The sequence below is a fragment of the Anser cygnoides genome, chromosome 13 (genome assembly GCF_040182565.1).
Source record: "Anser cygnoides isolate HZ-2024a breed goose chromosome 13, Taihu_goose_T2T_genome, whole genome shotgun sequence".
In the NCBI taxonomy this organism is placed as follows: Eukaryota; Metazoa; Chordata; class Aves; order Anseriformes; family Anatidae; genus Anser; species Anser cygnoides.
In genome coordinates this window covers 3,246,704-3,273,878 of record NC_089885.1, presented here as the reverse complement: position 1 = coordinate 3,273,878, position 27,175 = coordinate 3,246,704, and the positions used below count along the sequence as shown (strand labels likewise).

The window sequence follows — 27,175 nt, the reverse complement described above, 5'->3', positions numbered from 1 at the left end:
TGGACTGCATGCAGTTTACATTTCTAGACTACACAGAGACATAGTTTTGCATCACAATCCCCATTAACTCAACAGATGCTCTCTAGCACACCAGACATACGCTGCAGTGTAACACAGATAATGATTAACAGTAGGAATTCACGCATTGCTAACGCACAGTGCTTCTACTTGCAGAGTATCAAAACAACTAACTATCCTACTGGAAAAGTTTTACCCCCCCCCCCCCCACCCCATAATAATATTTGACGCTAGATAACAGACTTTCAGATACTAACCCACAAACTGGTATCTACTCCCTTGCTTTTTTTTTTTTTTCCTTTTGAGAACACAAGTTTCCATTTACACAGGGATATGTGCTTTAGAAAAATGGACCCTGAAGTAATTGTATTACTTGTATTTAACTGCCATGTGACTCCCACTTCATCTACAGTTTTAAAAGTTCAACAGAGAACAGAAAGACTCCACCATACCTTTGGGCCCTGGAGTTCCATCAAAACCTGCCCGTCCTGGAAGACCGGGGTTTCCTGGGAAGCCAGGATCACCTTTGGGTCCTTGAACTCCTTTTATGCCTGGTGGTCCTGGGGGTCCAGGTGGTCCTGGAACTCCAAATCCACGATCCCCCTGTTGATTAGAATCAACACATTTTAAAAAGGGAAGGGTTCTGAGTTTAGCCTCTCCCAAAAAGGTTACAGCAGCAAAGAAAAAATGCCCATAGTCTTAAGAGTTGCATTTCATTTTCCTACCCTCATTCAAACTCCAAACAGAGCATGTGACTTCCCCATCATCAAAAGCTGACAACAAGCGGTGAAAAACTCCCTACTGACTTCACACTAATGCAAAAAAACTTCCAAGAAAATTAAATTTTACATTAAACAAGCAAGCACAGACCTTCTGGCCTGGGAAACCAGGTGGTCCAGGGGGTCCATCTAGACCAGGTCGACCTGGAGTTCCTGGAGCTCCGGGGGGGCCTGGGGTTCCTGGGAAACCTACATGTGACATGGAGGTTAGGGCAGCAGAGGAGAGGACACTAGAGAACATTAGAACAACTCTTCCAGAAATGTTCAGGGATCATGAAAAGCAATCTGAGAAATAGTTTTTTGTTAGCTCAGGCATACGTGGGGGGTACCCATTTGGCTGAGAAAGCTTTGAGTATGCAGCGTATCCCACAGAGGACCTTTGGGACTCTACTTAGAAGAGGGCACTTCCCTTTCTGTGTGCTCTAACAAAAATTACAAACAATTCACATTAGAAACAATACAGTATTGAGAGAGCATTTGGAGATCAATTATCAATAATGAGTCCTGGGATTTCAGTAATCCTGGGATTACTGAAAAATGTAAGCTATCATAAAATGGAGTACAGTCAACAGAGGAATGAGAATTCAGCATAGGTTTTTTTTCTGATATTTCTGAAAGTCTAAATATGTATGAATTCAAGACAAACATTTTTAAAAGGATTCTAGAGATATGAATTAACTACAACAATGTGGAGAGGCACAACCCTCAATGTCCCCTTTCTCAGCTGCTACAATACAGCAACATGGCTGCAAACATACCTTTTGGGCCTGGTGGCCCTGGAAGTCCAATGCCAGGAATACCTGGCTCTCCTTTTGCACCTGGGATGCCTGACAACCCTCGCTGACCTGGCTGACCAGGATCCCCTGTAAAAAGAAGAAAATCAACTGAGTTATCAAGAGCCAGCCAGAATAAAAAGCTCCTGGAACTCCACGGTTATCTAGTTGCTGCTTTACCTGGAAGACCTGGGTCACCGTTTCTTCCTGGAGGACCAGGGGGGCCAGGAACTCCTGGTTCTGTAATAGTCTGACCAGGTTCACCTTTCGGACCTGAAGCAGAGAAAAGGAAATATGTATCAGTCAAAGGGAGTTTATTTTTTGTAATTCTCCGAAGAGAAAGAAAAGTTGCTAGCCACATCCCAAGCTTACAAAGAACTTACAAAGACCAGAAAGACTAGGCAGTAGGCTGTCTGCCCCTAAGCCCCATATAGGCTTAGAAGTACAGTTTATGTAAGAGAGTTTTCTTGAAAGGTCATTTTTTAGCTTCCTCCAAGGTACCATCACGTGAATAGTATTTTCCATAGCTGACATCAATACAACTTGATAAGGACCTGTACAGTTGACAACAAAGTAGCAAAAGCAAACTCGTTCAAAGCAAACCCTTGTTTTCAAAAAGTTGTAGATGCACCATAATTAAGCATAAACCAGGTAGTAGTTACAGTGCATTTCCACTATAGTCAATCAAGATAAGCTTCTCCAGATGTCAGAGCATAAGGGCGAGTCAAATGGCTACAGTAACATATACAAATTCTGCTCAGTTTGCGACTCTGTGGTTCAGTTCAGTAAGGGAGCTTCCAAACGCTAGGTCTTACACTGCCTTTGGGAGAAGCTTAAAAGCAGCATTTTCTTCTGAAAGCTACCCAGAGCCAATGGAAAAAAACTTGATCATACATTTTTTGTTCAAGAGCAAAGAGACTAACTTACCAGGAACTCCAGGAGGCCCTGGGCGACCTGATACACCTTGGATGCCCTTTTCACCAGGTGAGCCTTGTGGGCCAAAACCAGGAGGTCCAGGAAGTCCTTTGTCTCCAGGAAGACCTGGTATTCCTGGGTCACCTGGAATTCCCATTTCTCCTTTGAATGCAACACTGCCCTGAAAAAAAGGAAGAGCAAGATGAGAAAGAGGAACACATATTTACTAGTGGAGGAACAAAGAGCTTCATTAGTTCTGTTTTGAAACTCTTTGCAACTTTCACCCTTCTAACCCTCAAGGCCATTAGCTGTCTGCATCTTATTAACATGGTAGAGATAAGGTCTAAACCTAATTAATTCCTCACACCATATAGGTGAAATACAGAGAATGGCAGAAGGGACCAGCTGTCTCTATCCTAGAGAAGTCTCAGCTTATTTTTAGTCACTGATGGGTGGCAGGGACTACTCTGTACATTATCACTAGATTAGCATATACTGAAGAGAATTACTGAGTTAGTCACATTCAGAAAAAAATGTATTTACCATTCTCTTATCTGCACTATCCCAAACTCATCCAAGACTTCCCAAAACATTTGTCCCATCAAATACAGCATAAAATGGAACTCACGGGTTCCCCCTTAGGGCCAGGCAGACCTGGCAGTCCATCTCGTCCAGGAGTACCATCTATACCAGGAAGACCTGGAGGTCCTGGGAAGCCAGGGTCTCCTTTGTCACCTTTCATTTTTGGAGAAGTCAGGACATCCCCTGGGTCTCCTTTAGGACCAGGTCTTCCAGGAGCACCTGGGGGCCCTGGGAATCCCTGAGAGGAAAAGAAAATACTTAGTTTTCCTTTCAGCTCCTCTCTGAGGTTGGTACAATATAGTAATTATGCATTCAAGCCAGCTAAGGGACAAAAAAGAAGTATTCAAACAAGACAAGTATTTGTATCTATTGTATGCAGCTCTACCAAATATATAAGACAAATGACATACTGTTTTCCCAACAAAACATAACAGCACCACTTACTGGTGGCCCTACAAGGCCAGTTAATCCTGGAAGCCCCTTTTCACCTTTTGGTCCAGGAAAACCAGGAGAACCTGAGTAGTGTAGAAAAAGTTAAAATGTAAAACTATAGAACCTGTAAATACCAAACATACTGTTTCTACAAGATAATATCTAAGTTGTTTTAAAACCAGGCAAGATTTAGCAAGTGTTTCTGGAAAACTTAATTTTACTTGGGCAGAAAAAAATTTGTAACTCTAAGTTAAATCAGTAGTGCCCAAAAATGTCCCACTTACAAAGCTCCATCTCCTCTATCATTTCAGGAATAGCAAGCAATAGAAATTAATTTTTCTCTTTCAGTTAAATCTACGTCAAGCCATACAACTTCAACAGGCAGAATGCTTGTAAGCCCATCTTTGATCAGATAAATTATTTTTGAAAGACCAGATTTTCAAAACTAAGTGCTTATTTTACATATGTGCAGTCTGTTTCTTTATAACACTTCCCAGCTGGGCAAGATAGGACATGGACCACCTATATATCAGAGGTGTCAACTGTGCAACTGAATTTGCACACAATACACAATAAATTATTAGTGTTATACATAGATACTCAAACATGAAGGTAGCTTTATGGAATATATTAAGCAAAATAATGAAGACCATAGCCTTACCTGGACTACCTGGAGGTCCCGGTGGTCCTCTCTCCCCAGGAGGCCCAGATATTCCGGTTCCTATACAATTGAAGCATGTGTCTCCTTGATCACCTATGAAGAGTTGCATTAAAAAAGTATACTTAAGCATCTTCGAAAACATTAAAAATTCTAGCACAACAGCAACTGCTTTCTTGCTGCTGGCCTGTAGTATCAAGTTCAAAGTGAATTTACGTAATTATATGATGGCTTAAATATTAGAAGGCTTCCCCCGTGAAGGCCAAACTGAAGCTTTTTGGCTGCTAGGAGTCAGAGAACCAACAGTCAGATATGATTAGAATTTACTTAGGATTGTGCAGAATGAAACAAAACAGAACAGAAAATATGCTTTCAATAATCAAGAACGAAACTGTGGATTCTTAGCAAAAGAGTCATCTTCCAAAGTAGGTATTTGATACTTTAAACTACAACTCTAAAACACATATACCCAAATCCTAAACTTTAAACTCCAAGAGTGCAAAATAAATATTGGGAATATCGCATTGACTTGACAGTAGGCTAAACATATACAATTAAAAAAAAAAAAAAACAACCAAAAAACACAGAAGGAACGGTTTCAAGAAGTTTAGGAATTTCATTCACATACAGGCATGTCATTCTATGACGTTTCTATGACATTCATCACTGCAGTATCTAAGGACTTCATTAAGGATAATTAATCCTTACAATCTCCAGGAAAAAAAAAATACTTGTTTGAATAAAGTACAAAATCAAGATGCTCAAAGTCATCTAAGATGTCCATGGTTGAGCTAGGAAAAGATTCTCACTTACCCATATCAGCATCCTCATTGCAAGGTTGTCTTTTTGGAAACAAGGATACACATTAAAGATGTCTTTCTTTGCTTACCGAACAAACAGACAAACTCATTCTAGACTGACCAACTCAAATTATGAATGTTGCATTTACAATTTCAGTGTTGATTTCCATAAAAACTGTCAAAATTATTCATGAAGTATAAAACTTTCTCACATGGAGTTGGCAATTGCTGTTACAAACATATTTAGTTTCTATCTACCTGGAAGGTACTTATAAACCTGAAGCTCCATTTTACTTTAATCACGACCCATACTAGGCTTGCATTCAGATTGGTTATACCCTCGGTCACTTTGAGATTCCTGTGCTTTTACACTAGAGACTATCCTAAGCTCAAACAAAAAGATTTCTTGCTCAGAAATGTAAAACATCTGCACACAACCCTACTGGAAAGAGACACTATTCACCCTCATTTAATGCAGGCTACATTCTTTAACAAGCTTTAACAAAAAGAGAAGAAAAAAAAAAAGCCATAGCCATGACACTGCACCTTTTTGGCCTCGCTCCCCTGTAAAGCCTTGCTGTCCTGGAATTCCTGGAGGACCTGGTGGCCCCTGCTCACATAACCCTTCACCTAAGAAGCAGAAGTTTAATCATCAGTTTGTGTTAGACTGACAGCAGCACCAAATACATGTATTCAGGAAAAAAAAAAGTACTTAAGAGTATTTGCGTGTGTATATTCTAATATAAACACATGATCACGGACCAAACACTGTTGTAATTCAGACACTGGGCTGCTTACTAAAACCCATCTATGTAATCCAAACTCCAAAGAAAACAAATCAGTGGATATTATACAACAATCAACAGCTTTGTTTCACAACCTCCTTCCCACAGCCTGTCCATGTCCACCTCTACACTACATTTAGCTTAGGATCATGAAAACACACATACAAAATGTCATCAAATTGAGGGGAATTAAGATGCTAATGCCATCTAGACATTGGATTCCTCTCCAAACCATGTTAGCCTATCTCCACCACAGCCTTCCAGTTCTCAATTCCATCTCCCATTTCCCACTTCCCTTATCCCAGATATGATCTAGAAGCTTTCACCCCAAGTGTCCACTCTTAAGCTAATTTTGTATGGTTTACACACTAGAATATTTATGAAATGAAACTGGAATTCTGTCAAAAGTTACTCCTCTGACTCTTCTGGTACCATAGCCCCTCCAAGCACGGATTAGATGATATCACAAAAGCTAAGTTTATTCAAGAAAGCAAAGTGGTTACCTCCTGCCTTATGTGTAAATTTTAATGTAATTTTCATTAGTTGGATCAAATTGGATTTAACATCAATTGGGAAAAATACTTAATTTTGTACAACTGGACTAGATCTGTCTGGCTCTGGAGAACTGTCATTACTGTGCGAGTTAGCACAAAGGTCCCGCAAGCCTGAAAACATTTATCCTCCTCCAGTCTAGCTGAATCTCATTGATCAGTCAAGGCAGGGCTACCTGAGGTAGAAAGAAGCATGATAAAGCCAGACTGCAACCCACACTATTGAATTCAAAAATTCTGTAATCATCTTCATGGCTAGAGCTCTCCTACAAATGTCCTGATTTGCAATGGGAGTGACTTGGAGGACATATGAATAGCTTGGAACCTTGTGGGCTTCAGCTGCTGATAAACTACATCTCTGGAGGAAGAATTAACAACAACAAGAATGGATGTCAAAGCTATTCACTCTCTTCTCTTTGCTGTCTATATGATCATCACTCACCAGGAGGAACAGATGGTGCAGGTGGTCCCGGAGGACCTGGAGGTCCTGGAGGTCCCCGTGGTCCATCAAGTCCAGGCTGTCCAGGAATAGAAACACCAGGTAAACCTGGATCTCCCTTCTGTCCTCTCTCACCAGGTAAGCCAGGTGGGCCAGGAGGCCCAACAGTAGTGACCCCTACGGTGGGAAGAACTTAGTTACTTGGTAGCTCAAAGGTTTAAATTACCTTTTTTGTAAGGATGACAATGATAGATGACGAATAGCATGCTACAGATAAGGCTCTGTCTTTCTGTGTAAGTACATCATGATTTTTTTTTATGGAATTAAAATCTACATGTTGATGTGCAGTTTGACACATGCACATTTTCTATTTGCAGAGATTTTTGTTTGAAAAATTGAGCTGAAATTCAACAACTAAGCAAACATTTTATGAAGAAAAAAAGGAAAAACAAACCAAAAAAAACACAAAAAGACATATGAAAGGAAGGACTGATGGAAAAAAAAAACACATTTAAAACATTTACATGCTGTAACATTACAGTCATAATATTCTTCTCTGTGCATATATAAGATAAATCCAGGTGTCATCATGCACTCCCATTGTAGACTCAGATCACCCCTTCCTTTGTTACTGGCCAATCTGCAGCAAAGATTAGATTTGATGGCCAGGTACCAGACTTCTGGTACACAGTACTTTCTCTGTACAATGCAATGCATAATGAGCCTTATGGGTAACTGATATGACATAAATTAACTCTAAGACTGTTAAGCTAGGATGTTCGACAGCATTGATGATTAGCATCCTTTGTTCACCACAGCAGGGGTAACGAATGTTCAGAATTCCTCATATTATCCCCATGAGCAAAGGACATTTAGAAGTAGCTCTAAATAGTTTTGCCTTTACTTTCTGCTCAGTCCTTCTGTCAAAAGGAATGTGAAAAGACCATGAAGCTAAATATCCATTCATACATTTGAATATACAACTTATTTTAATGCTTACACTCCTACCTGGAGAACCCGGCAAGCCGGGTGGGCCTGGCCTACCAGAGAATCCACGCTCCCCTTTGGCTCCTGGGAGTCCTGGCAATCCTTTGCTACCTTTTGGTCCCACTGTTGCATCAATGCCTGGTCTTGAAATGACCTGTAAATGTTTCATGTTCATGTGAAACAGTTTGTTAATTACTAAGCCAAGAAAAGTCACTGAAAAGATAAAGAGATGTAAGGGACGAAAAGTTAAACGTACTTTGAACCTTATACTAATGACAAGATGCTTTTCCCACTCCACTGAATTACCTAGTAAAATTACAGCAAAAAGTACTTCCAATAGAAAGTACCTTTATTGCCAGGACAATATGGTTAGAAAAGGCTTCAGTGGAGCTGCCTCAATTTCTGCTGGTTTGAGGTAATAGTCTACCCTTGGTTTTGTAGCCTTGCAAATCCTAGAGCACAGGATCTATCTCAAAAGAAGGATATAATTATTTCTATTAGTGAGCATATGAAAACTTTGCTGGTGCTGTTAGTTTTTGTTTGTACCTGGAGATGTGACTCACTGTCACCCCAGAACTATGATGAGACACGCTGTCAACCAAATGCAGAGGGAAAAGAATGGAACAGGAACTTACACTTCCAGGGGGACCAGGAGGACCAGTGTCACCTTTTTCACCCTACAAATGAAATTAAGAGCATTTTTTACATTGCACATTAGAATACAAGATAATTATAGCAAATATTCCTCAACACTCTAGCAGCACAGGCAATGCAATTACTACTCCGCCAGAACTGAACTAAATGATGGCAGGTTTACAAGCTACTATAGCAATAATGACAACTCAGCATACCTTTTCGCCATCTCTTCCTGGAGCACCATTAACTCCAGGCCCACCAGGTAAACCCTTCAAGAAAGGAGAAAGATAATCACAATCAGATCTTCTCCATATCAGAAAAAAAGCTTGTAGGTAGTCCGCTGAGTTTAGAAATTTATGAGGTACTCACATCCCTACCAGGCTGACCAGGTTCTCCATCTTTGCCAGGCTTTCCCTTCAAAGACAAATACGCATTGAAATAAAATGCTTCAAAAGTGAAAAATTTTTGTGGAAATAAAGTTACTTCCCATTTTTTAAGAAACTAAACTTTCTCTAGAATGCAGTTCTTATGACATATACCTCAAAGATACTAACCAAGTAGAATCAACTGAGCTATCTGAAGTGAGGTTTTCTTTTTGAAATACAGGGCACGAAACATGACAAGTCTCTAAGAAACGCTGTGTGAATACAGCATGAAATGATCTTCAATTAACTAATTTCTTGCATTTAATAATTCCCTTTATTTTAACATTAGAGAAGTTCCTTTACTTGGAAAACAGAACACAGTATGTAATTAGGAAATTAGCACACTGTGGCCAGTGAAACTAAAACCAAATATGTCTGTGTTTGAATTTTAACTATCCCTTAAACTAAATGCAATTTTCTGAAGAACAGTATCAATAAAAATATAAAGTCCTATTCTGCTCAAAGCAAATTCTAAAAACATTTTTGCTGAATGGATTGGTCATTGCTACAATGAAAGTAGTGCAAGCTGCATTTTATTCCAGACCATCCGCTGGGTGAGACAAACAGAAGCCTGCTGTTAGCATTACAGAAGCAGTAAGAACGGGGGACACCTGGTGGAAATACACTAGGGATTGAGTTTCACCATAGTGACACGATTAACTCTCAATCAAGGAGAAGTTGATAGCAAGACCAGACAGATCTAGTATACTATAATGTGATCCGTGAAGTCTTTAATATTTGTGATTATTTCTGATTCTCAAAAATAAACAAATTGAAATGTGTCTCAGCCATAAAACATAATATGAAACTCTAAAATCCAGTTTTAGAGTCACTTATCAGCAAAACTGCATGTTAAATATGCAACATTCAGAGCAATAAAAAAGAAAAATGTTGGTAAACAAACTTCCGGCAAAAAGCATCTGACATATCCATTTGGGATTTTTATCCTTTCCCATCTTTGCAAATTTATGTGGTTCCCAATTACTTTTGCAGAGAGAAGCAACTTGGAAAATACAATTCAAAATATAATGAGAATTTTGGCTTTGTAAATCTGCCTAATTTCTTATGTATATGAGAAGGCAAATCAAAGCCTACCCAGAAATCTCAGCAATTAACAAGAAATTTATCTAGAACACTGGAGATTTTTCTTCCATGTCCTTTATTTCCTATGGAAATTGGAAAACCTAATACTAGTATGGTTTCTAAACAGTGTTTATATATTGTCCAATTAACCAGAGCAAGACCTGTGTCATGGTTTTCAAAGAAGCCCATTATATTGACATCAATATAGGTTCAGGAGCTATGAAAGTGAGAATACAGAATGCTTTGAACTGGTAGCAGCTTTTCTTTTCTTTGCCAGTCCAAACCATGTTATTTTCATTCTATTTCTTAACACTTCTATAGTCTTCCTCAGCTTTTCTGAGCTGTGATATTCAAGGAAATTTAAATTTCAGGATGGATTGAGTCTAGACAGGAACAAAGTGATTCATGATGTCCCCAGATGCAGCTATCCTGACTCGTCCCCTCCCCAGTTAGTACATAAACAGAAGTAGTCACTTGAGAAGTGGCAAATGGACTTTTGGTCTTAATGCGATGTTCAAAGACTTGTTTTTGTGACTCACCTCACAAGCAAACCCACTGAGAATGAGTTTACATAGACCAGCTTAGAAATACAGCAATCTCATGCTGCATGGGCAACCCAGTAAATAGCAAACTGAATGAAGCCCCTCTCTAAAAGGAAACAGAAAACTGCTGCTTCAGCCAAGGAGTCCAACAACTTTGAAGCAGGTCTCCACATGTAACCAGATAACATAATTCAAATTAGTTTTCCATCCCCCCAGACTAAGATCTACATATAGATAATTCTATCAGAAAGCCCTGAGAGATCCAGAGCTAGAAGCATTACACCATGAACCAGATAGGTCATATATTAGGTTGCCAGGTTATGGGGAGGAAAAAAAAAAAAAAAAATGTTTCTTACCCAGAGGCTGAAGGCCTCACCTGATTTCAACATTTGTTTAATTCTCAAAGATAACATTGATTGGAAAGATAAACGTTTGGTTAAATAGACTACTTACTCTTTTGCCTGGTTCTCCTTGCTCACCTTTTTCACCTTTTATGCCACCGGGAAGACCCTGGACACACAAACATCATCTTAAACTGAGCCCATAAGCCTGAGTAGAATGAATTTACAGCTCTGATACAGATGAAACAAAAAAGAACTAGAAGAGAACTACTCACAGGAGGGCCTTGTGGCCCAGGAAGTCCTGGTGGGCCTGGATCACCTGGAATACCCTGTCAAGCATGAGAAAAGAAAAAGAGGATTAAGCCTCCACCACTCCCTAGTATCTCAGTTGATATACATATACACGCACATATGCATATATATATTCACGCACACTTTAAAATAATTTTTTTTCTGTCATTTAGATTTCAGAGTACTATGACCAGTAAGGGATCTCATCAATTCTTTATTTGTGCAGATCGTCAAGTGCAACTGTAAAGTTTATTAGCTGCTCATCCTGTTTGTTTAGATGATTCACTCCACTAGGACATATATGCCTCCTGCGTGCACTGCAGCAGCTGGTTTGGTGGTCTGCAGCTGCTATACAATAATAAAAAGAAGGAATAAAGAAAGGAAGGACAGATAGAACAAATGCCAGATCCTGCTGAAATTACAGGAGCAACAGTCATTAGATTGCTGGCAGTTGCTGAAGTTGTGAGGCCATTAGGAGCATGCTTGTCAGAAAAGCGTCAAAATCACTGTGTGAAAAAGTTAGGGTTTCCGTTTTGTCTTGTTACACCTATAAACAAGATAATAAAATATCTTTCTTCAACATCAACCTAAACAAAAGCTTTTTGTGCAGTCTTTTTTCCCTTCCACAGCTCCTAGACTTATACAAGCCCATTCTTACACTTGATTTTTCAGTCATCAGAGGTCATAGGTGGAGATACACATCAGAACCTTGTGTGTGCTTCACAGAAACCTAAACGTAATATGATTTTTTTTGCTCATTTTACACTACCAAGTATAACTTTTGTTGCAATATAAATAAGTCTTTAAACCTTGAAATCATTGTCAACGTTGGTCAAAGACAATGTGCTCAGACTACGTCTTATTGCTTTATACGGAAACGTAGCTAGAATGCTTTGATTTTGTACTTTTATATAACTTAATTTCAGCAAAATTAATCCTTCAGAGATCCCTGACGACACAGATGCATTAGTCTGACCCTGCTAAAATCAGCTGCATTTTTGTTTCAACTATAGGGTGGTCAAAACATTACCTCTTGTCCTGCTAGAACTATACAGACATGCAATGCTCTTTACCTTCTCTCTCCTACCATTCAGTAACAAAAAAAAGAGCTAAAACCAGGGACTGAGACCTTTCTAGGATGACTGCACATTGCAAATGTGCATCAGTGGATAGCTCTAGGGAATGCCTTACTGGTGCCTAACGTTCTTCTGAAAGGCAGGGTAACAAATGGTTTTGATAAAGATGAAGGACAGCAGAAGAGTCCTACACCCCATCAACACAAAATATTGCTGCCCACCAAAGCTTTCTTCTCTCAGACACATTTCTCAAGATGAAAAGGTAGAAAGCAAGAAATTGACCCAAAAACAGATGGAGGAAACTAATAGTTTAAAGTTATGTAGGAGCTCAGTTACCACAGTGACATTTGCAAAATAACCAGACCATAAAAATGGCCACTCACCACTCTTGCCTCAAAATGTCTACCTTAGTCCTTCTACTACTCAGGGTGGTATTTGAACATACCACAGATGCTTCAAAGAAAAAATGAAATTCATGCACCCATAACCCTGCTGGTGGTGTTCAGATTGTCTCTAACTTGAACCCAGAACCCAGTGAAGATAAAAGGAAGAAATGTAGTGACATTAAAAATGGCATTGTCCCAGTGATGTTTTGGCACTTACGGGTGGCGAAGGACCCATACAAATCAAACCAACAGTTTGAGTTTACTGCCACAATATGGCTTGATATTACTTTTTAGAGGCCAGAAACAGGGAAAACACTTTATTGAGACCACAAGGAAGAAAGGACATCACTAATAATAAAAATAATAATAAAAATAAGACAAAAGAAAAAAGAAATTGAGTTAAAACTTTTGAAAGGCTTCTTCACAATAGATGACAGAGCTGGTTAATTAGTGGGAATCAAAATCCTCACAGCTTTGAAAATCTCAGTTTCAGTGTTCCAAGGAATGAGAGCAGTTTAACTGCTTTTACTGTTACTACGAACTTCCTCTGAGACAGTTTGTTCTGCAGGACAGTTACTTTAGTAAGAGAAGTAACTGAGCTAATGCAACTGGCATGCCTTCTATTAAAGGAAAACTACTCAGACTTGAAACATTCTGTACTTTAGGAAAAATAACTGAAGCTCTGTACAGTGAGCAGGACATGAGTATATATGAGCCAAACCAAAGGAGGCTGCAGCTTGATCACATTCATTGCAGATGGGTACAGTTTCCCACTCACCTGATCTCCTTTCTGAAACTCAATGTCATTTGGTCTCTTCTGTTCTCCAATTTGTCCTGGTGGCCCTGGAGGTCCCTGAAGACCTTGTTCACCCTAATGTGCAAGAAGACAGCAGTTTGCTACAGGCAGTACAAGCCAAAATAGCATGCATAAGTATCTTGAAAGTAATAACGAAAAATATCATCATGATCACCTACTCACTTTTTCACCTTTGGGTCCTTGGAAATTCAAACCCATATTACCCTGCAAGAAGCCAAACTTGTCAGACCTTAGAATTCACAAATGAACAAAAAGCCAAACAAATAACAACAACAAAACACCAAAACAAACAACAAAACACCAAAACAAACAACAAAACACCAAAACAAACAACAAAACACCAAAACAAACAACAAAACACCAAAACAAACAACAAAACACCAAAACAAACAACAAAACACCAAAACAAACAACAAAACACCAAAACAAACAACAAAACAAAGCCAACCACCACCATCAATGAAGGAAAGAAAATACCTTAGGTCCTGGTAGCCCTGGTGGACCAGGAGGTCCCTATTAAAAAAAAAGAAAACAAAAGTCATTCTATTAAGCACTTTGCATGTCCACTTTTATACCTGTGTTGACAAGGCACATGGATATGCCTGCCTTTAAGTGCTGCTCTTCATGCTACTAAACTTAACGGATAGATCAGAAACTAAGTGAGAGGTTCAAATACAATTAAATAGGTATTAAACAGGAAAGGAGTAAAAATACAGGTCTAAATAAGCTAAATCTTGATTCTGGGGTTTCACACCGATATGGGGCCTGCACAAAGATTTGATGATTTAAAGCAAAAAGAGCTCTGGGAACAGGCCGAGTGTTTAAAATGTATCACATTTAAATGTGCACAGTAGCAGCTCCAGGGTCAACTGAGTGCATGGTTGCTACTGTATTCATACCAAGTCACAGCTACCAAAACCTTTGCACTTTGCCTATTTGCGCCTCTGAGGACATGAAACAAAGAAGCAACCGCCCCATTTAACATTTTAAGGGTAACAGGCTAAGAAACTTACCGTCAAACCTGGGGGCCCTGGAGGGCCAACTGGACCTGGTATTCCCGTAGAGCCAGGTGGGCCCTGTTGAAAAAGTGGAGGAGGCTATCAGAGAGGAACCTTATTTACAAAAAAATAAATAAATAAAATAAAAATAGCAGGCCAAATGCAAGACCTTCATGGAAAAAAAAGAACAACCCACAGCTGACATCCCACGCATGTCAAATCAAAGTTGCTGACCACTGACCTACCAATTTGTTGTTGATGAAAAGCCTAAAGGAGTGTGTGCTGTGCCAGGAGTGTTCTGCTCTCAACATCAATACATCTCTCTGGCTTGGATAAGGGAATGCTTTTTTGTTTGTTTTGAACTACTTTTGCTCTTTCTTTCTCTTCAATGCACTGAGAGAGAACAACAAAAAACTTTGTAATTCCTCCCAGCAAGAAACAGACAATAGGAAAGCACAGATCAGAGGAACAGAAATGCTAACAGACTCAGTCTGGTCAGAATAGCCTGGGGCTTGCCTCTCTGTACCAGGAAATGGGAGTTTCTGGCTTCTCTCCAGTGCAGGCTGATAGACTCATTTTCTGCTCCCCTTGTTCTTACACTAAAGCAATGAATGGCTCAGTGGGGAAGCACAGGGCCTGGAGTCACTAGCTGTTTTCACAGAAGACTGCTGGGAGAACAGAAACACTACTCAGGAGGTGCAACATGAGGAGAACAGCTGAGACATTGCCCTTTCTTCCCACCATTGAAAATAGTGGCTGCAGCTCAAAAATGTAGATGTTACTTACTTTACCTCAGGGTAAGGAAGGGAAGGAAAAATCCAGAATTGATACAGAGAATGTCTGAGAAGTGGTAACAGGAAAGGAAAACAAAGAAGCAAGCCAGTAACTGAGTACTGCTGTTTGCTGGACACTGCTTTCCTGAAAAGGGGACTTTTCTGGCCTCTGTGGGCCACCCCATTAAGAGAAGCACTTTCCCTCAAGCCATAAAATAGAGGTACATTAAAAATAACCCTAGCACCAAATTTTCCAATTGTGCTGTAATTGAAATACTCTTCATTGCATCTCTTTGGCAGAACACAATTCAATAGTACTTTACACAACTTACAGGTATCCCTGGAAGACCTGGAAAACCTGGGTCGCCCTTCTGTCCTGGCAGCAAGGATGTAATTATTTCACCTGCTTCACCCTAGAAGAAAAACAGCCGGCTTTAATTACTAGCACTTTCAACAAATCTTTATCACCATTCTGACTCCAAAGAATGCAAACAGTGGCTCTTAAAACTGATAGACTCAGAGTTATCCTATACCCTAGCAGTACTCTTACAATTTAAGCATTAGATTCTTCAAAGAAATAACTCTTTTAAAGAGGGAGATCCTTGCATATTTGAAGGATTTTCTAAATAGCTAAACTACCAACTGCTAAGAGCTCATTTTGTGTGTACAAATATATCAGCACAGATCTAAATTCCAAAAGACTATGGGGGTCTGAAATACAAATGCTTCAGAAAGAGATATTCTAGCTCCATGTGAAAGCAACAGATAGGACACAACAGAAGAAAAGCTTTCAGCTTCTTCCAGTGTCCCACCTCATGAGATTAATATTGAGTATAATAGTCATGCTTCACGAGCTAAAATTAAAGTACAATTTGTTACCAGTTTCAGGGAATATCTTTTCTTTTCTAAGTGTTGTGAACAGCTTGCATTTTAGTATCTTCACAAAGAAAGGGGCTGAGAAGAACAATTCAGCTTAAGAGTCATCATTTCCTGGCACCAACGTGTTATGCTATCCTTTCAGGAGTTTATTGGAATAACTCTGTAGGTCAAGCTTCTTTTTAAATACCTTTGAACTGAAACTAATGTTTTGACCCATGCTCAAACCAGGTCAAGGCTACAAAAACAAAAAACAACACCAGACTTAAAAAGAGTCCTTAAGGTCCAAAATCAGAGTATGAGACTACTTACACTAGGAAACAAAAAGTCATTTACATAAGTGATCTATACAGCAGGAGCACATTTTCAAAAGAAATGTAAAATATTGCACCACTCCCTTCATTGAATATTTTTAGTCGCTACTGCTCAATCTCTAATAGCATTACTGAGCATACACAGGTAGACTACTAGAGCATTTTGGTGTTGGTAGCATTTTTCTAACTTGATGCCTCACAACACAGATGCTGTCCCTCACACTTCCAAGGGAACGACCTTCAGAAAACTGTCTGCTACGTCTGCTCACCAAAACTGAGACAAGCTACTGCAGAATTTCTAGGTAGTTGCACTGGAGAGGTCTAGAAACAATTTTTATTTTTATTTTTTTTTTGCAGAACGTCACTCCAGATCCCAATGGACATACGTGGTCTTGCAATAAATGCAAGCAGCTTACTTATGCCAGATCACACTGCATAGCCATGCCTGATTAATACTTAGATGTGAGAGTTTAGAACACTTACCTTCATGCCTGGCAGGCCAGGAGGTCCCTTTGTTTAAAAGAAATGAAAAACAGAAGAAAGATCAATAAAAATTAATCATTGGTATGTTATTTGCAAACCACTGATCAGATCTACAGCATGCAGCAAGCGTTGAAGGGAGAAGGCTAAAAAAAGAGATGAAATTAAAAATTATGATCTTCAGAATCAGCTGGAAAAATGAAGTACTTTCACAGTAAACATTGAGCATTAAAAGGACTACATTTCCATTTGCTAACAATTTGCCTTTTCATTGCCTCCTACTATCCTGTCTCCCACATTACTTTCTGCTTAGTTCTGGGGTCCCCAGCATAAGAAAGACATGCCTGCTAGAGTGGTCCAGAGGAGGGCCACAAAGATGCTCAGAGTGCTGGAGCACCTCTGCTGTGAAGACAGGCTGAGAGAGCTAGAGATCTTCAGCCTGGAGAAGAGAAGGCTCCAGGGAGACCTTATAGTATCCTTCCAGTACCGAAAGGGGCCTGCAGGAAAGGTGGCGGTGTGGTTTGACCCACAGCAGGCAGCTAAGCACCACACAGCGTTCATTCACTTCCCTGCTCCCCAGGTGGTATGGGGATAAAGACAGTTTAATAGGACAGAAGAGGAAGGGAAAATAATAATAATTGTAGCTATAATATACAAAGCAAGTGAGGCACAATGCAATTGCTCAATACCCGCTGCCTCCTGCCCTGGCCAACTCCCCCAGTTTTATTGTTCAGCACGACGCCCTGTGGTATGGGACATCCCTTTGGTCAGCCTTTGCCAGCTGTCCTGGCTGTGCCCCCTCCCAGCTTCTTGCGCACCCCAAACCTACTTTCTGGTGGGGCAGCACAAGAAGCTGAAAAGTCCTTGACTTAGTGTAAGCACTGCTCTACAACAACTAAAACACTGGTGTGGGATCAGCGTTATTCTCATCCTATATCCAAACCGTCACCAGACCAGCTACTAGAAAGAAAATCAACTCTATCCAGCCAAAACCAGGGCAGGGACTCTTTAGCAGGGACCATAGTGATAGCACAAGAGACAATGGTTTTAAACTAAAAGAGGATAAGTTTAGATTGGATATTAGGAAGAAATTCTCTCCTATGAGTACAGTGAAGCACTTGCACCGGCTGCCCAGAGAAGCTGTTGAAGTGCTCAAGGCCAGGCAGGATGGGGCTTTGGACAGCCTGCGCTGGTGGGAGGTGCCCTTCCCAGGGCAGGGGTTGGAACTGGGTGATCTTTAAGGTTCTTTCCAACCCAAACCATTCTATGACTTGGTTCTGACAGTTGCTTATACCCTATACTATTGTCCCTTTTTTCTTCCCCATTTATCACCAGCAACACTATATATATACACATACACACACAATGACAGTAACAAGATTTCCCTTCTCTGACACATATGCATATATTTCTATTTTCTGCAGGTGACAAAAGCATCTCAGCACATGAGAATTCAAATGGCTTTTTATTAGCTTTGCCACAGCACGCAGCAGAAGAGCTCACTTTTCTGCTGGACATCTGAAATATTCTGATTAACCATAAAAAACAGATTCCTGTTTATTAAAAGAGCAACTGCAAAAAGAGGCTGATATTTATCTGATCTTTCACAGATCTAGGTAGAAATCTTTCAGTGGATTACAGGAAGCAGATCTGGAATTTTTTTACTTACAGGAGGCCCTTGTAAGCCAGGAAAACCTGGACTGCCTGGGAATCCACGCTCTCCCTTAGGGATGAAGAAGACCATTAGCCAAAAAGCAAAACAAAACATAAAAAAAAGATTAACAAGTATTTATTGAAAAGTCCAGTTTAATTGTTAACTTATGACTCCAGAATAGCAAATTGTATTGGAATCAGCTATAGGATAAATGGTTTGCAAAGTCATACAAGTGATTGAAACAGAACTTTCCAAATTCAGATATTCCTACATACATCCAGGCAAACTGCTGTACTACAGAGAGGGAAAACACACGCACTGCTATAGAGGATCAGCTTCTCGTAAAGAAAGATCAAAAAGTGAAGCTAAGTAACATATTTGAATGAAAGTGATTCCTTCCAACAAGGATACTGAATCAGTATTTTCAATGCAATATTATTAAAAAATAATACTTAAAAAGTCCCACTGTTTGCTAGTATGTTTTCCTTGGTAGCAAGACCCAAATACAAGGATCAGATGCAGCACATGATTCTAATCATGACACATTCCTCTCAATTGTTAGCTGTAAAATTAAGGATTGGAAGAAAGTGACAAAGAAGTTCGCTGAGTACAAATGATGTGACTTGATGCTGGCAATTTATCACCAGCAACTGGTGCTTTAGTTACCAGATCATGACCTCTTCTCTCAGATGCATGTGGAAGTGCCTGGAATTACCTGCACAAATCAGCAACAGCAAGTGCTACTTCACACAATAAATGAAACCCATTGGCTACAGTCAGAAGAACAAGAGCTCTTTATCATATTATTGTTGTCCTGGTAAGAATTTTAAAGGGATTCCACCTTAGTTCCATTGCAGCCTGGGATACCCTGAGGTCCTGGTGGCCCGTCTTGTCCTGGTAATCCCTTTGAAGTTGAAAACAGGAAAGAACAGTTAGCTTTCAGGATGGTCTTCTGTGTCAGAAAGACAAAATAGACCAGATCATAACTATATAGCCCACTCTTACTTACAGGAAGTCCTGGTGTTCCTGGAAATCCTGGAAGCCCTGGCGGTCCCTAGGAAAAAAAAAAAAAAAGATGTATGTTTTAAACAGTATGATGTGATTAGATGTACAAAAGGAATGACTAAGATTTGACTAAATGTAGCCTACATGTATATACACAAGAAAAACTGAAGCATCAGAATCACACAAAAAATAAGAATGCAATACTGGACAGCCATCAAGGTTCTCACCTCTCTGTCAGGAAAATATCCATGAAAACACAGAGAAGATGAAGGTAACAGAACATCTACGGTGAGACCATGTAGATATACAAAGAAAAGAAAAGAAATACTCATGGCACAGAAGATGGATGCATGCCACTGAAGTTGGTGACACAACAGTTGTCACCCACTGAGGGGTTTGACAAAAAGAAAAAGCAGAGGCACGAAACATAAAGGGTTTCCAGACTCAGTGTCTCACATATTGACCCTATATACACATATAAATGCATACACAGTATTGGAATTACTCTCCCTAATGAGTTTATGGAAAGTAATACAAGCAATACATAAGATTGTGTAATACAACCAATTATTGCGTTAATTGCATTACTTATATAATCTTATATTCCTTACAAAAAGTAATACACTCTCTTCTAGCTGATAGACATGTTTTGTCAGGAATAAGTTAATTTTTTTCCCCCCATAAATCACCATTTTTATGAGGACCCACTCTATACCTGGCAGTCTTTATCCACAACTCCAGTACATCAACCTAAAATTGCACCGATACTTACTCTAATTCCTTTGGGTCCAACAGGTCCTGGCAGTCCATCATCACCCTAAAAAACAAACAAACAGCAACCAAACAAAAAACAACATTCAAGCTTGCAGTCAGTTTTTCTATCAAAGTAAACCGTAAGCATGACAGAAGTTATTTTACATGTTTATGATAAGATGGCTAAAGGTTACCTAAGTTGTCATTTCCTGAGTAAATGAGTTCAAAATAATTTTATTTTGGGCACTGCACCTTGAATTGAAAAGCACTTGTTACAGCTGATAAACCATGACTTAGAGGAAATGTTTTTTTCATTAAAAACACCTAAACTTGCATGTAAGCAGAAACCGTCTGCTTGCTACTTTCATCAATTGTACTACAGTGACCTCGTGTGGTCAAAACAAGATATACAAGATTAAGCTTCATAGTAAAATATTGAGAAGAAAAGATATTTATGGAGTCCAAATACAATAGACTACTTTCTTATAGAAGATTTCTTTCTCATTTCACTCGTTACACACAATTTTCTCTCTTAGCATAGCCTTTCATTTTTTCTTATCACCTAACCATTATTTTCTTCTTTTTTTTTTTGTGCTTCTGCTAGTTTAGATTTTGGGTATTTGCAACAGCAATAGGCAGATCCTGGATAAGCTTGTGCATATTAAATATACATGCACTCAAAGGAAGGCTTTTCAGCATTTTAATGCTATGCCATACCATCTGAGCACGGTGATGTAATTCAGTAGGAAATAAAAATAAACTGAAACCATCCAGGAAAAGCAAGGAGCATTCCTCAGTTGCCTCAGCATGGTTCAATGAGGCCTTCATTTGCATCACCCCACACAAAACTAGCCCACGAATACCACTAGGTGCAAACACGAGTTTGCAACACTGCCCACATGGTGGGACCCCTCCAGCAGCTAACACCACTCTCATCAGTAAACTAAGTAATGGAGTGCATTATTGCAAGGAGTAATAAAGCTGCTTTACAGCACCTTGCCAAACCCGTTCTCTGACCTTAATTTGCTAGGGAAAGAACAGAGGTATACACACAGTGTTTAGAAGCACACATGTAGGTGAGGAATTGGAAACTTCATGCAATCTTCTTCCTATGGTTGACTCTTCCAAACAAAAAAAGAACAACTAACATATCCTAATCTAACATCCTAACTTCTGAAGATTTTGCCTATTAAACTAATGGATAATCAAGAATTCTGGGATGATTTGGGATCAGCATTAAAAACAAGCTAATGCTAACTAGCATTTTCACGCGATTCTAGTAAATTGGGACTTACCTTTGGACCTCTTGGACCAGGAGGTCCTTCTGGTCCTGGAAATCCAGGCAAACCTGGCTGTCCTTCCAAGCCCGGGAATCCCCTTTCACCCTACACAAAGAATGGGTGTGGGAAGATAATACAGCAAAAGTACAAGTAATATTAGAGATGTTCAGAAAACACACTTTGTCTGCTTTCAGTAGGAAGTTACCATACAGACAAACTCATTAACGTCATGATTAAACATCTCACCTGCTTAGCTACAGAAATTCCTGGACGTACACACGCATTGCATTTAATTGAGCCACTTAAACAGGTTTCATAGAATGATTAGCCACTATTTAAGCTACCTATTTACAGAAATAATTCAACAGTAGTTCTTCTGTGCTTCCCAAATACATAGAACCCTCCCATCTTCCTATAAAACCATGGCTTCGTTAGTCACCAAGTCTCTCCTAAAAACTCCGTTGTACTGCACTATGCATAAAAACTCCCTAAGGGTATAGATTACTGCTATACTATGACTGCTGTTCATTATCATTTCACAGATACAAGATTGCTATTTGTAACATAAAAGTAACTGAGATCCTGGTTGTGTACTGTCGGCTAAACACTGTGTAAAGACAGAATGTAAAGATGGTTCCAGCCCAAAGTGCTTATGATCTAAATCAAGAGACAACAAAGAAACATTTATCCCTTTTATCTGTCACCTCATGCTAAAACTATAAGCTCTTAATCAGCAACCATAGTTTGCTGAATATTTATGCAATGATAAATCACAACAGCTTATAAATATTACAACAAATATACCTGTACCACATACCATCACACAGCACCCTGTAACCTGTCAGTGTTGCGATACACTACTTTACTGCAGTTTCAGAGTGTTCATAGCTGCAAATTCAATAAATATTTACTTGTATTCCTTCTATACAATAGATTCATAAACACCAGCAAATATTAAGGTTTTGATAAGTACAGAATGGTTCAGAAATATCAGAATTAGGACACTTTTTTTCTGCATATAGATTATTGTACGCTTTTCAAATGTGTAAACCTATTTCCTACAGCTCTGTTATATCAACCAGTACACTGTTATATCAACCAGTACATAAAACAATGCTTACGAAACAGGCAATTGCTCAGCATTATTCCCTATTGCTCTACAGATCGTTTGGGTCCCACCTGCAAAACAACTTCTGTAGATTTGCCCCAATTATTTTTTTCACAACTACATGAACCACCAAAGAAAGAGGCCTGTGCCTGGATTTGTTCCATCCTGACAAGCACCTTAATCATACAGTTAGGGCTGTGCATTCTTTTCTGTATTCTCTGTTCATCTTGAATTTTTATCTTCTTGTGCGGCTTCGGCAAGAATGGGAGTAGTAGCTCCCACATCTATTACCTGGCAGTCTACCAGCTATGACATTCTCTAGGGAACCAGGAGGCCCTGCCTAGATCCTCAGTCAAGGGAAGGAACTGAAGCAGGAATCTCTTATCTTCAAGAAGACAACGTCAGCAGAGAACTGAAAACTGGGGTTTGCAAGCAGACAGAAGCATCCAAATGCAGCCTTGAACACAATAAGCAAAAGCCAACATTATGGCTTTGCTTATCTCCCCTCTATTTTCCATGGTAGCTCCACACTGAACATGATTTCAGATACTCAGCAAGATAATAGCACTAGGTTTCATTCTTAAATCCCAATTTTCTCAGTGTGCTACTTGGGTAGGTGCTCTGTATTTCACTGCAGGGGACAGGAAACTACCAGTTGTGTTCAACACAAGATGTCAGGAACCCCTCCAAAATCAGAGAAAACTAACACGGCCTCTCTTCCTCACAGCTTTTCCAGTAATTGCTACACTGCTTTGGATGACAACCTAAAGGCTGTGAGCAAGCCTGAGCTGCAGCCTTAGCTCTAGACAGTGAGATTCAGAAAGACTCCTTGGATAGGGATGGACAGCTCATTAACTGGTCTGCTAAAGCTGGCTTCCTAGTAATTAGGAGGTAAACACGCTCCTCGGTTACTCTAGGTCATATACTGCTCTCCTGTACAAGGCAGACATCTTTTCTCTCCTGGGGAAATGTTGATTGCAAAATAAATTGAGGCTAGCTTAAGTCTGACAACTGGAGTCCAGACTGTCTTTTTGCACACGAGATGCCAGGCTCTGCTTCTGTGTGCAGCTCTACAGCCAGTATGCTGCCTCATCTGAAAAGCAAGACTGGAGGAGTGTTATTATCCTGGGCCAGGATATGAAAGGGTTAGTGTGCCCCCAAAGGAGACAGAATAAGGAATTTGGGAGTGCCCAGTAAAGAAAACATCAGACAGAGCCAGACTTCGGAGCAAGCTCTGGCAAGAACTGTGCTTGCACACTAAGGAAACACTTGCATACAAGAGGTGTGTCAGATGGATCAGGTACTAGCTAGGCTACGCTGTGCCTATTAATCTCAACTTGCTCACACTTCCCCTTTATTTATTTTAGAGAAAGTAACATCTGCAAATGGATACTAGAACTGACTTTCAGCAGAGGGGTGGCCTTGTGTCATCTGCTGCTGAAGAACTGTTCTCTAAAATGCAACTACCCTGACGTCTCCGCTGCAAGCTGTTGCAGAGCTGGGAAACCAAGACCTTTAAAAGTGAAAGAGGGAAACATACAAGGCCAAACAATTACACAAAAGAAACACAGGAGGCAACAGATGCACTATTGAAACTACAAAATGAGCATTTTCCAGGCCCACTTTGAAGGTGAACAGCTACAATGTGAGCATTACGTGACGAAACTGTTGCCAGAGCAACTCCAGGGGAGTTTCCAGCAAATTACCCTGAGAGTGACGAGAAGATTTGAAGGACTAGACCCAGGAACAAATGAGGGATTGCACCAAATGCTTCCTGAAGAAACTCTATCCAGCTAGTTATAAAGGAAATATTTGCACTATAACCACTATCTTTGATCAAAAAAACTGATTGGATAAGTAAAGGTAGGGAAGTTAGGGGGAGAAACTAACCTGATCCAGCTCTCTGGAACACAGATTTTTTTTTTTTTTGAACTATCTTCTATTCGATGTTGCATAGAAGCATCCCATAACTGAGAACAGTTTTTAGACACAGCTCTTTTTTCCAGACTTTCCTATTGCACACCTTGTATATACTGTACTGTTTTCATCAAGATTCAGATGTTACAATGCTGAATTTGCCACAGAAAAATGCTTGCTGCCTTGCAAACACACATTGAAAGAGAAAAGATATTTCAAATTTTTCACTGAAATGACAAAGGCAATGAAAGGATCCTATATTGTTAGGAGTGAGCTTCACGTCCCTGGGTAGCATGCAATATATTTTCTTACAGATACAAAAACTGACAGATTTGCCAGCCAGTTCTACTTGCACAGGAAACTGAGAAACTCTGGATATTTTCTGGTTTGGACTTGAAGCTACTGAAGAAAAACATATACAGGAAAGGTTTAGGTCAACTCAGATCTCATCTCCTAGTCCTGAAGGTACAGGATTCTTTTAATAGCAGAATAAAGATTTCTCAGCTATAAACCATCATTACCTTGGGGAATGAGCAAGGAGTCAGATTCAGATCTCAGACGAATCCAAAGTCATCCCAGTGCAATTGCCCTCAATCAGCTACACAAATGTGGCAAAACTATCAGCTTATATGCTTGAACATGACTATTGCTTTGGGGTTAGGAATTAAAAAATAGTTAAGAACACTCTAAACTTGTGCTTTAAGTCACAGCAAAATATAGCCTATTAAACAGGGATATGGGAAAAAATGGGCATAGTTCCAGTGACTCTAATAATAGCTCAGAAGTATTTATAAAATCAGGGATAGGTACAATTCTAAGGTATGCAGTCATGTACAAGTCTCAAATTTCTTCCCGAAACCTAAATGTTTGCTATAGGATTTATGAGGAGAGAAACTAGGTTATTTACATAGATGTGGTATACTCATGAAACAAGACTTTAAAAGTACGAGAAAAACAAACAAAAAACAAAGAGGAAAGCAATAGCTAGCCTATTCTGGTGGCTAAGTAGTTGTAAGAGACCAACTGTAACATTTGGAACTAGGATGTTCCCCTATGCAAAGCACAATGTCAGAATCACATGAGTTTGGAACTACAAGTACCAGAGACCACAATGGAAGACAGCATAAAATTGATTTTAAAGGACAAAACACACAAACCAAGAACTACTCAGAACACCTAATACAACACCTGCTTGACCTGCCAATTCTGTAAATTCTGTAAGCACTGCGTATCTAGTTTTAAATCCACCTTCTTCTAAGATGGGAGCAGATGCCTGAGATTCTGAACACGGGGCCTCAACAGTTTTTGCCTATGGTATGCTCTGAAATTTTATTAATGCAAACATTTAACTTCAGATATTATTATATTTTTTTATTTGCAAGATGTTAACATGATAACTCCCAATCTGAGCAATTAAAGATGAGTGCACAAAGTACTCCAATTTTCAACTTCGCAAAATCCACCTCTCATAATAGATTTGGCAACAAAGGCACATACACGCTTCCTGCTGTTGCTACAAAAACAGCAAGCATCAGAAAGTCTAAAGACAGTTGACTACACGTGGCTGCTTAAAACTAGATTAATATTCTAGTGTCTGTAGTAATAAAAGATGGACAGCAGGGAAGAAGTGATGCAAGAAGCAGCTGTATTATTCTTCCCCTTCCTAGACAACAGGGTGAAAGCTACAACAACCCGTCTCATGTACCAATATAACATTAATCAATGTAATTTCTTCAACATAAAGAGCATTAACTTAAATGAAACTACAGAATCTAACAAAGGCTTTATTCAAAGCACACAGCAGCCAGCCACAAACAGGGGTGTTTAAAGATAGTTTAATACTGAGGTAGAACACAATGAAAGAAGTTCTCAGCCATGATTTGTATTCTTCAAAATACACCAGTTTCTTCAGAAGAGCATTTGCTTTATCTTGCAAAAGCAGTTGCAGTCCAAGTTCAATGGTCAGTCATTTGCTAGGGCTGTAAACTTCTCAGAATACAGGACCACTTTAATGCATTTCAGGCCAATGCTTATGAAACAGACACTACTCACAATTATACATGATAAAGTGATTAAAGTTTGAGAATTTAACTATTTCTTAGCAGTTTTTAATCTAACAGTGGAAAAAAAGGAGCTTGAGTCACGCCTGTACTAAGCTGTGACAACAAAAAGAAATAGGAACCTTGAGGATTTTACTGATATTTTCTCCTGAGGCTCAGCTCCAACTGTATGCATCCAAGGAGTCCAAGAATGTTTTTCTTTTGCAGAGGGCTAAGGATTTCTTACATCTGAAATGCCTCCAGAGCTCTGGCATTACAAGGCTGCTCTTGCCACAGTCTTGTGCACTGAACTGTTACCTGAGTACGTTAGGAGCTTGCAGCCCAGTAGGGTCTTTAGCACCCCAACATTGTGATCAACAAACCCAGTAAACTTGGCATCTTCTGAAGATTTCCTTTAAATGACTGTGGACTAATCACATGTAGTAACTAAAGGGCAGCTTCTTAACTGATTTGATTAGCTTAATTTGAATGGATAGAACCAAATAGGCCCGATCACCTAGAATAGCATCACGTATGCCCAGTTGTTGAGGTGGGACTGCACCTTAGATGCCGTAAAAAAATCCACACCAACGCAGCCCCTCCCAATTTGAGCCACATGTTTCTACTGAAACTACACAAATAGTTGCATTGCAACTCAGCAT

The 27,175-nt window shown here is 39.6% G+C and overlaps 1 protein-coding gene across 1 annotated transcript in view; it reads right to left on the bottom strand.

Moving 5' to 3' along the window:
• The window catches only part of COL4A5 (collagen type IV alpha 5 chain), an 83,158-nt gene that overhangs the window by 29,578 nt on the left and 26,405 nt on the right, over nucleotides 1-27,175 (bottom strand). The window contains exons 3-29 of the mRNA XM_048070762.2: nucleotides 21,465-21,554; nucleotides 20,189-20,233; nucleotides 19,421-19,465; nucleotides 19,253-19,315; nucleotides 18,427-18,480; nucleotides 16,761-16,787; nucleotides 15,420-15,500; nucleotides 14,330-14,392; nucleotides 13,794-13,829; nucleotides 13,479-13,520; nucleotides 13,278-13,370; nucleotides 11,022-11,075; nucleotides 10,859-10,915; nucleotides 8,725-8,769; nucleotides 8,571-8,624; nucleotides 8,355-8,396; nucleotides 7,741-7,873; nucleotides 6,736-6,909; nucleotides 5,504-5,587; nucleotides 4,161-4,253; nucleotides 3,512-3,582; nucleotides 3,114-3,305; nucleotides 2,498-2,666; nucleotides 1,751-1,843; nucleotides 1,556-1,660; nucleotides 889-986; nucleotides 471-621 (exon numbers count right to left, since the gene is read on the bottom strand). Coding sequence (XP_047926719.2) covers nucleotides 471-621; nucleotides 889-986; nucleotides 1,556-1,660; nucleotides 1,751-1,843; nucleotides 2,498-2,666; nucleotides 3,114-3,305; nucleotides 3,512-3,582; nucleotides 4,161-4,253; nucleotides 5,504-5,587; nucleotides 6,736-6,909; nucleotides 7,741-7,873; nucleotides 8,355-8,396; nucleotides 8,571-8,624; nucleotides 8,725-8,769; nucleotides 10,859-10,915; nucleotides 11,022-11,075; nucleotides 13,278-13,370; nucleotides 13,479-13,520; nucleotides 13,794-13,829; nucleotides 14,330-14,392; nucleotides 15,420-15,500; nucleotides 16,761-16,787; nucleotides 18,427-18,480; nucleotides 19,253-19,315; nucleotides 19,421-19,465; nucleotides 20,189-20,233; nucleotides 21,465-21,554 — 2,254 coding nt within the window. The remainder of the gene's footprint in view (nucleotides 1-470; nucleotides 622-888; nucleotides 987-1,555; nucleotides 1,661-1,750; nucleotides 1,844-2,497; nucleotides 2,667-3,113; nucleotides 3,306-3,511; nucleotides 3,583-4,160; nucleotides 4,254-5,503; nucleotides 5,588-6,735; nucleotides 6,910-7,740; nucleotides 7,874-8,354; nucleotides 8,397-8,570; nucleotides 8,625-8,724; nucleotides 8,770-10,858; nucleotides 10,916-11,021; nucleotides 11,076-13,277; nucleotides 13,371-13,478; nucleotides 13,521-13,793; nucleotides 13,830-14,329; nucleotides 14,393-15,419; nucleotides 15,501-16,760; nucleotides 16,788-18,426; nucleotides 18,481-19,252; nucleotides 19,316-19,420; nucleotides 19,466-20,188; nucleotides 20,234-21,464; nucleotides 21,555-27,175) is intronic.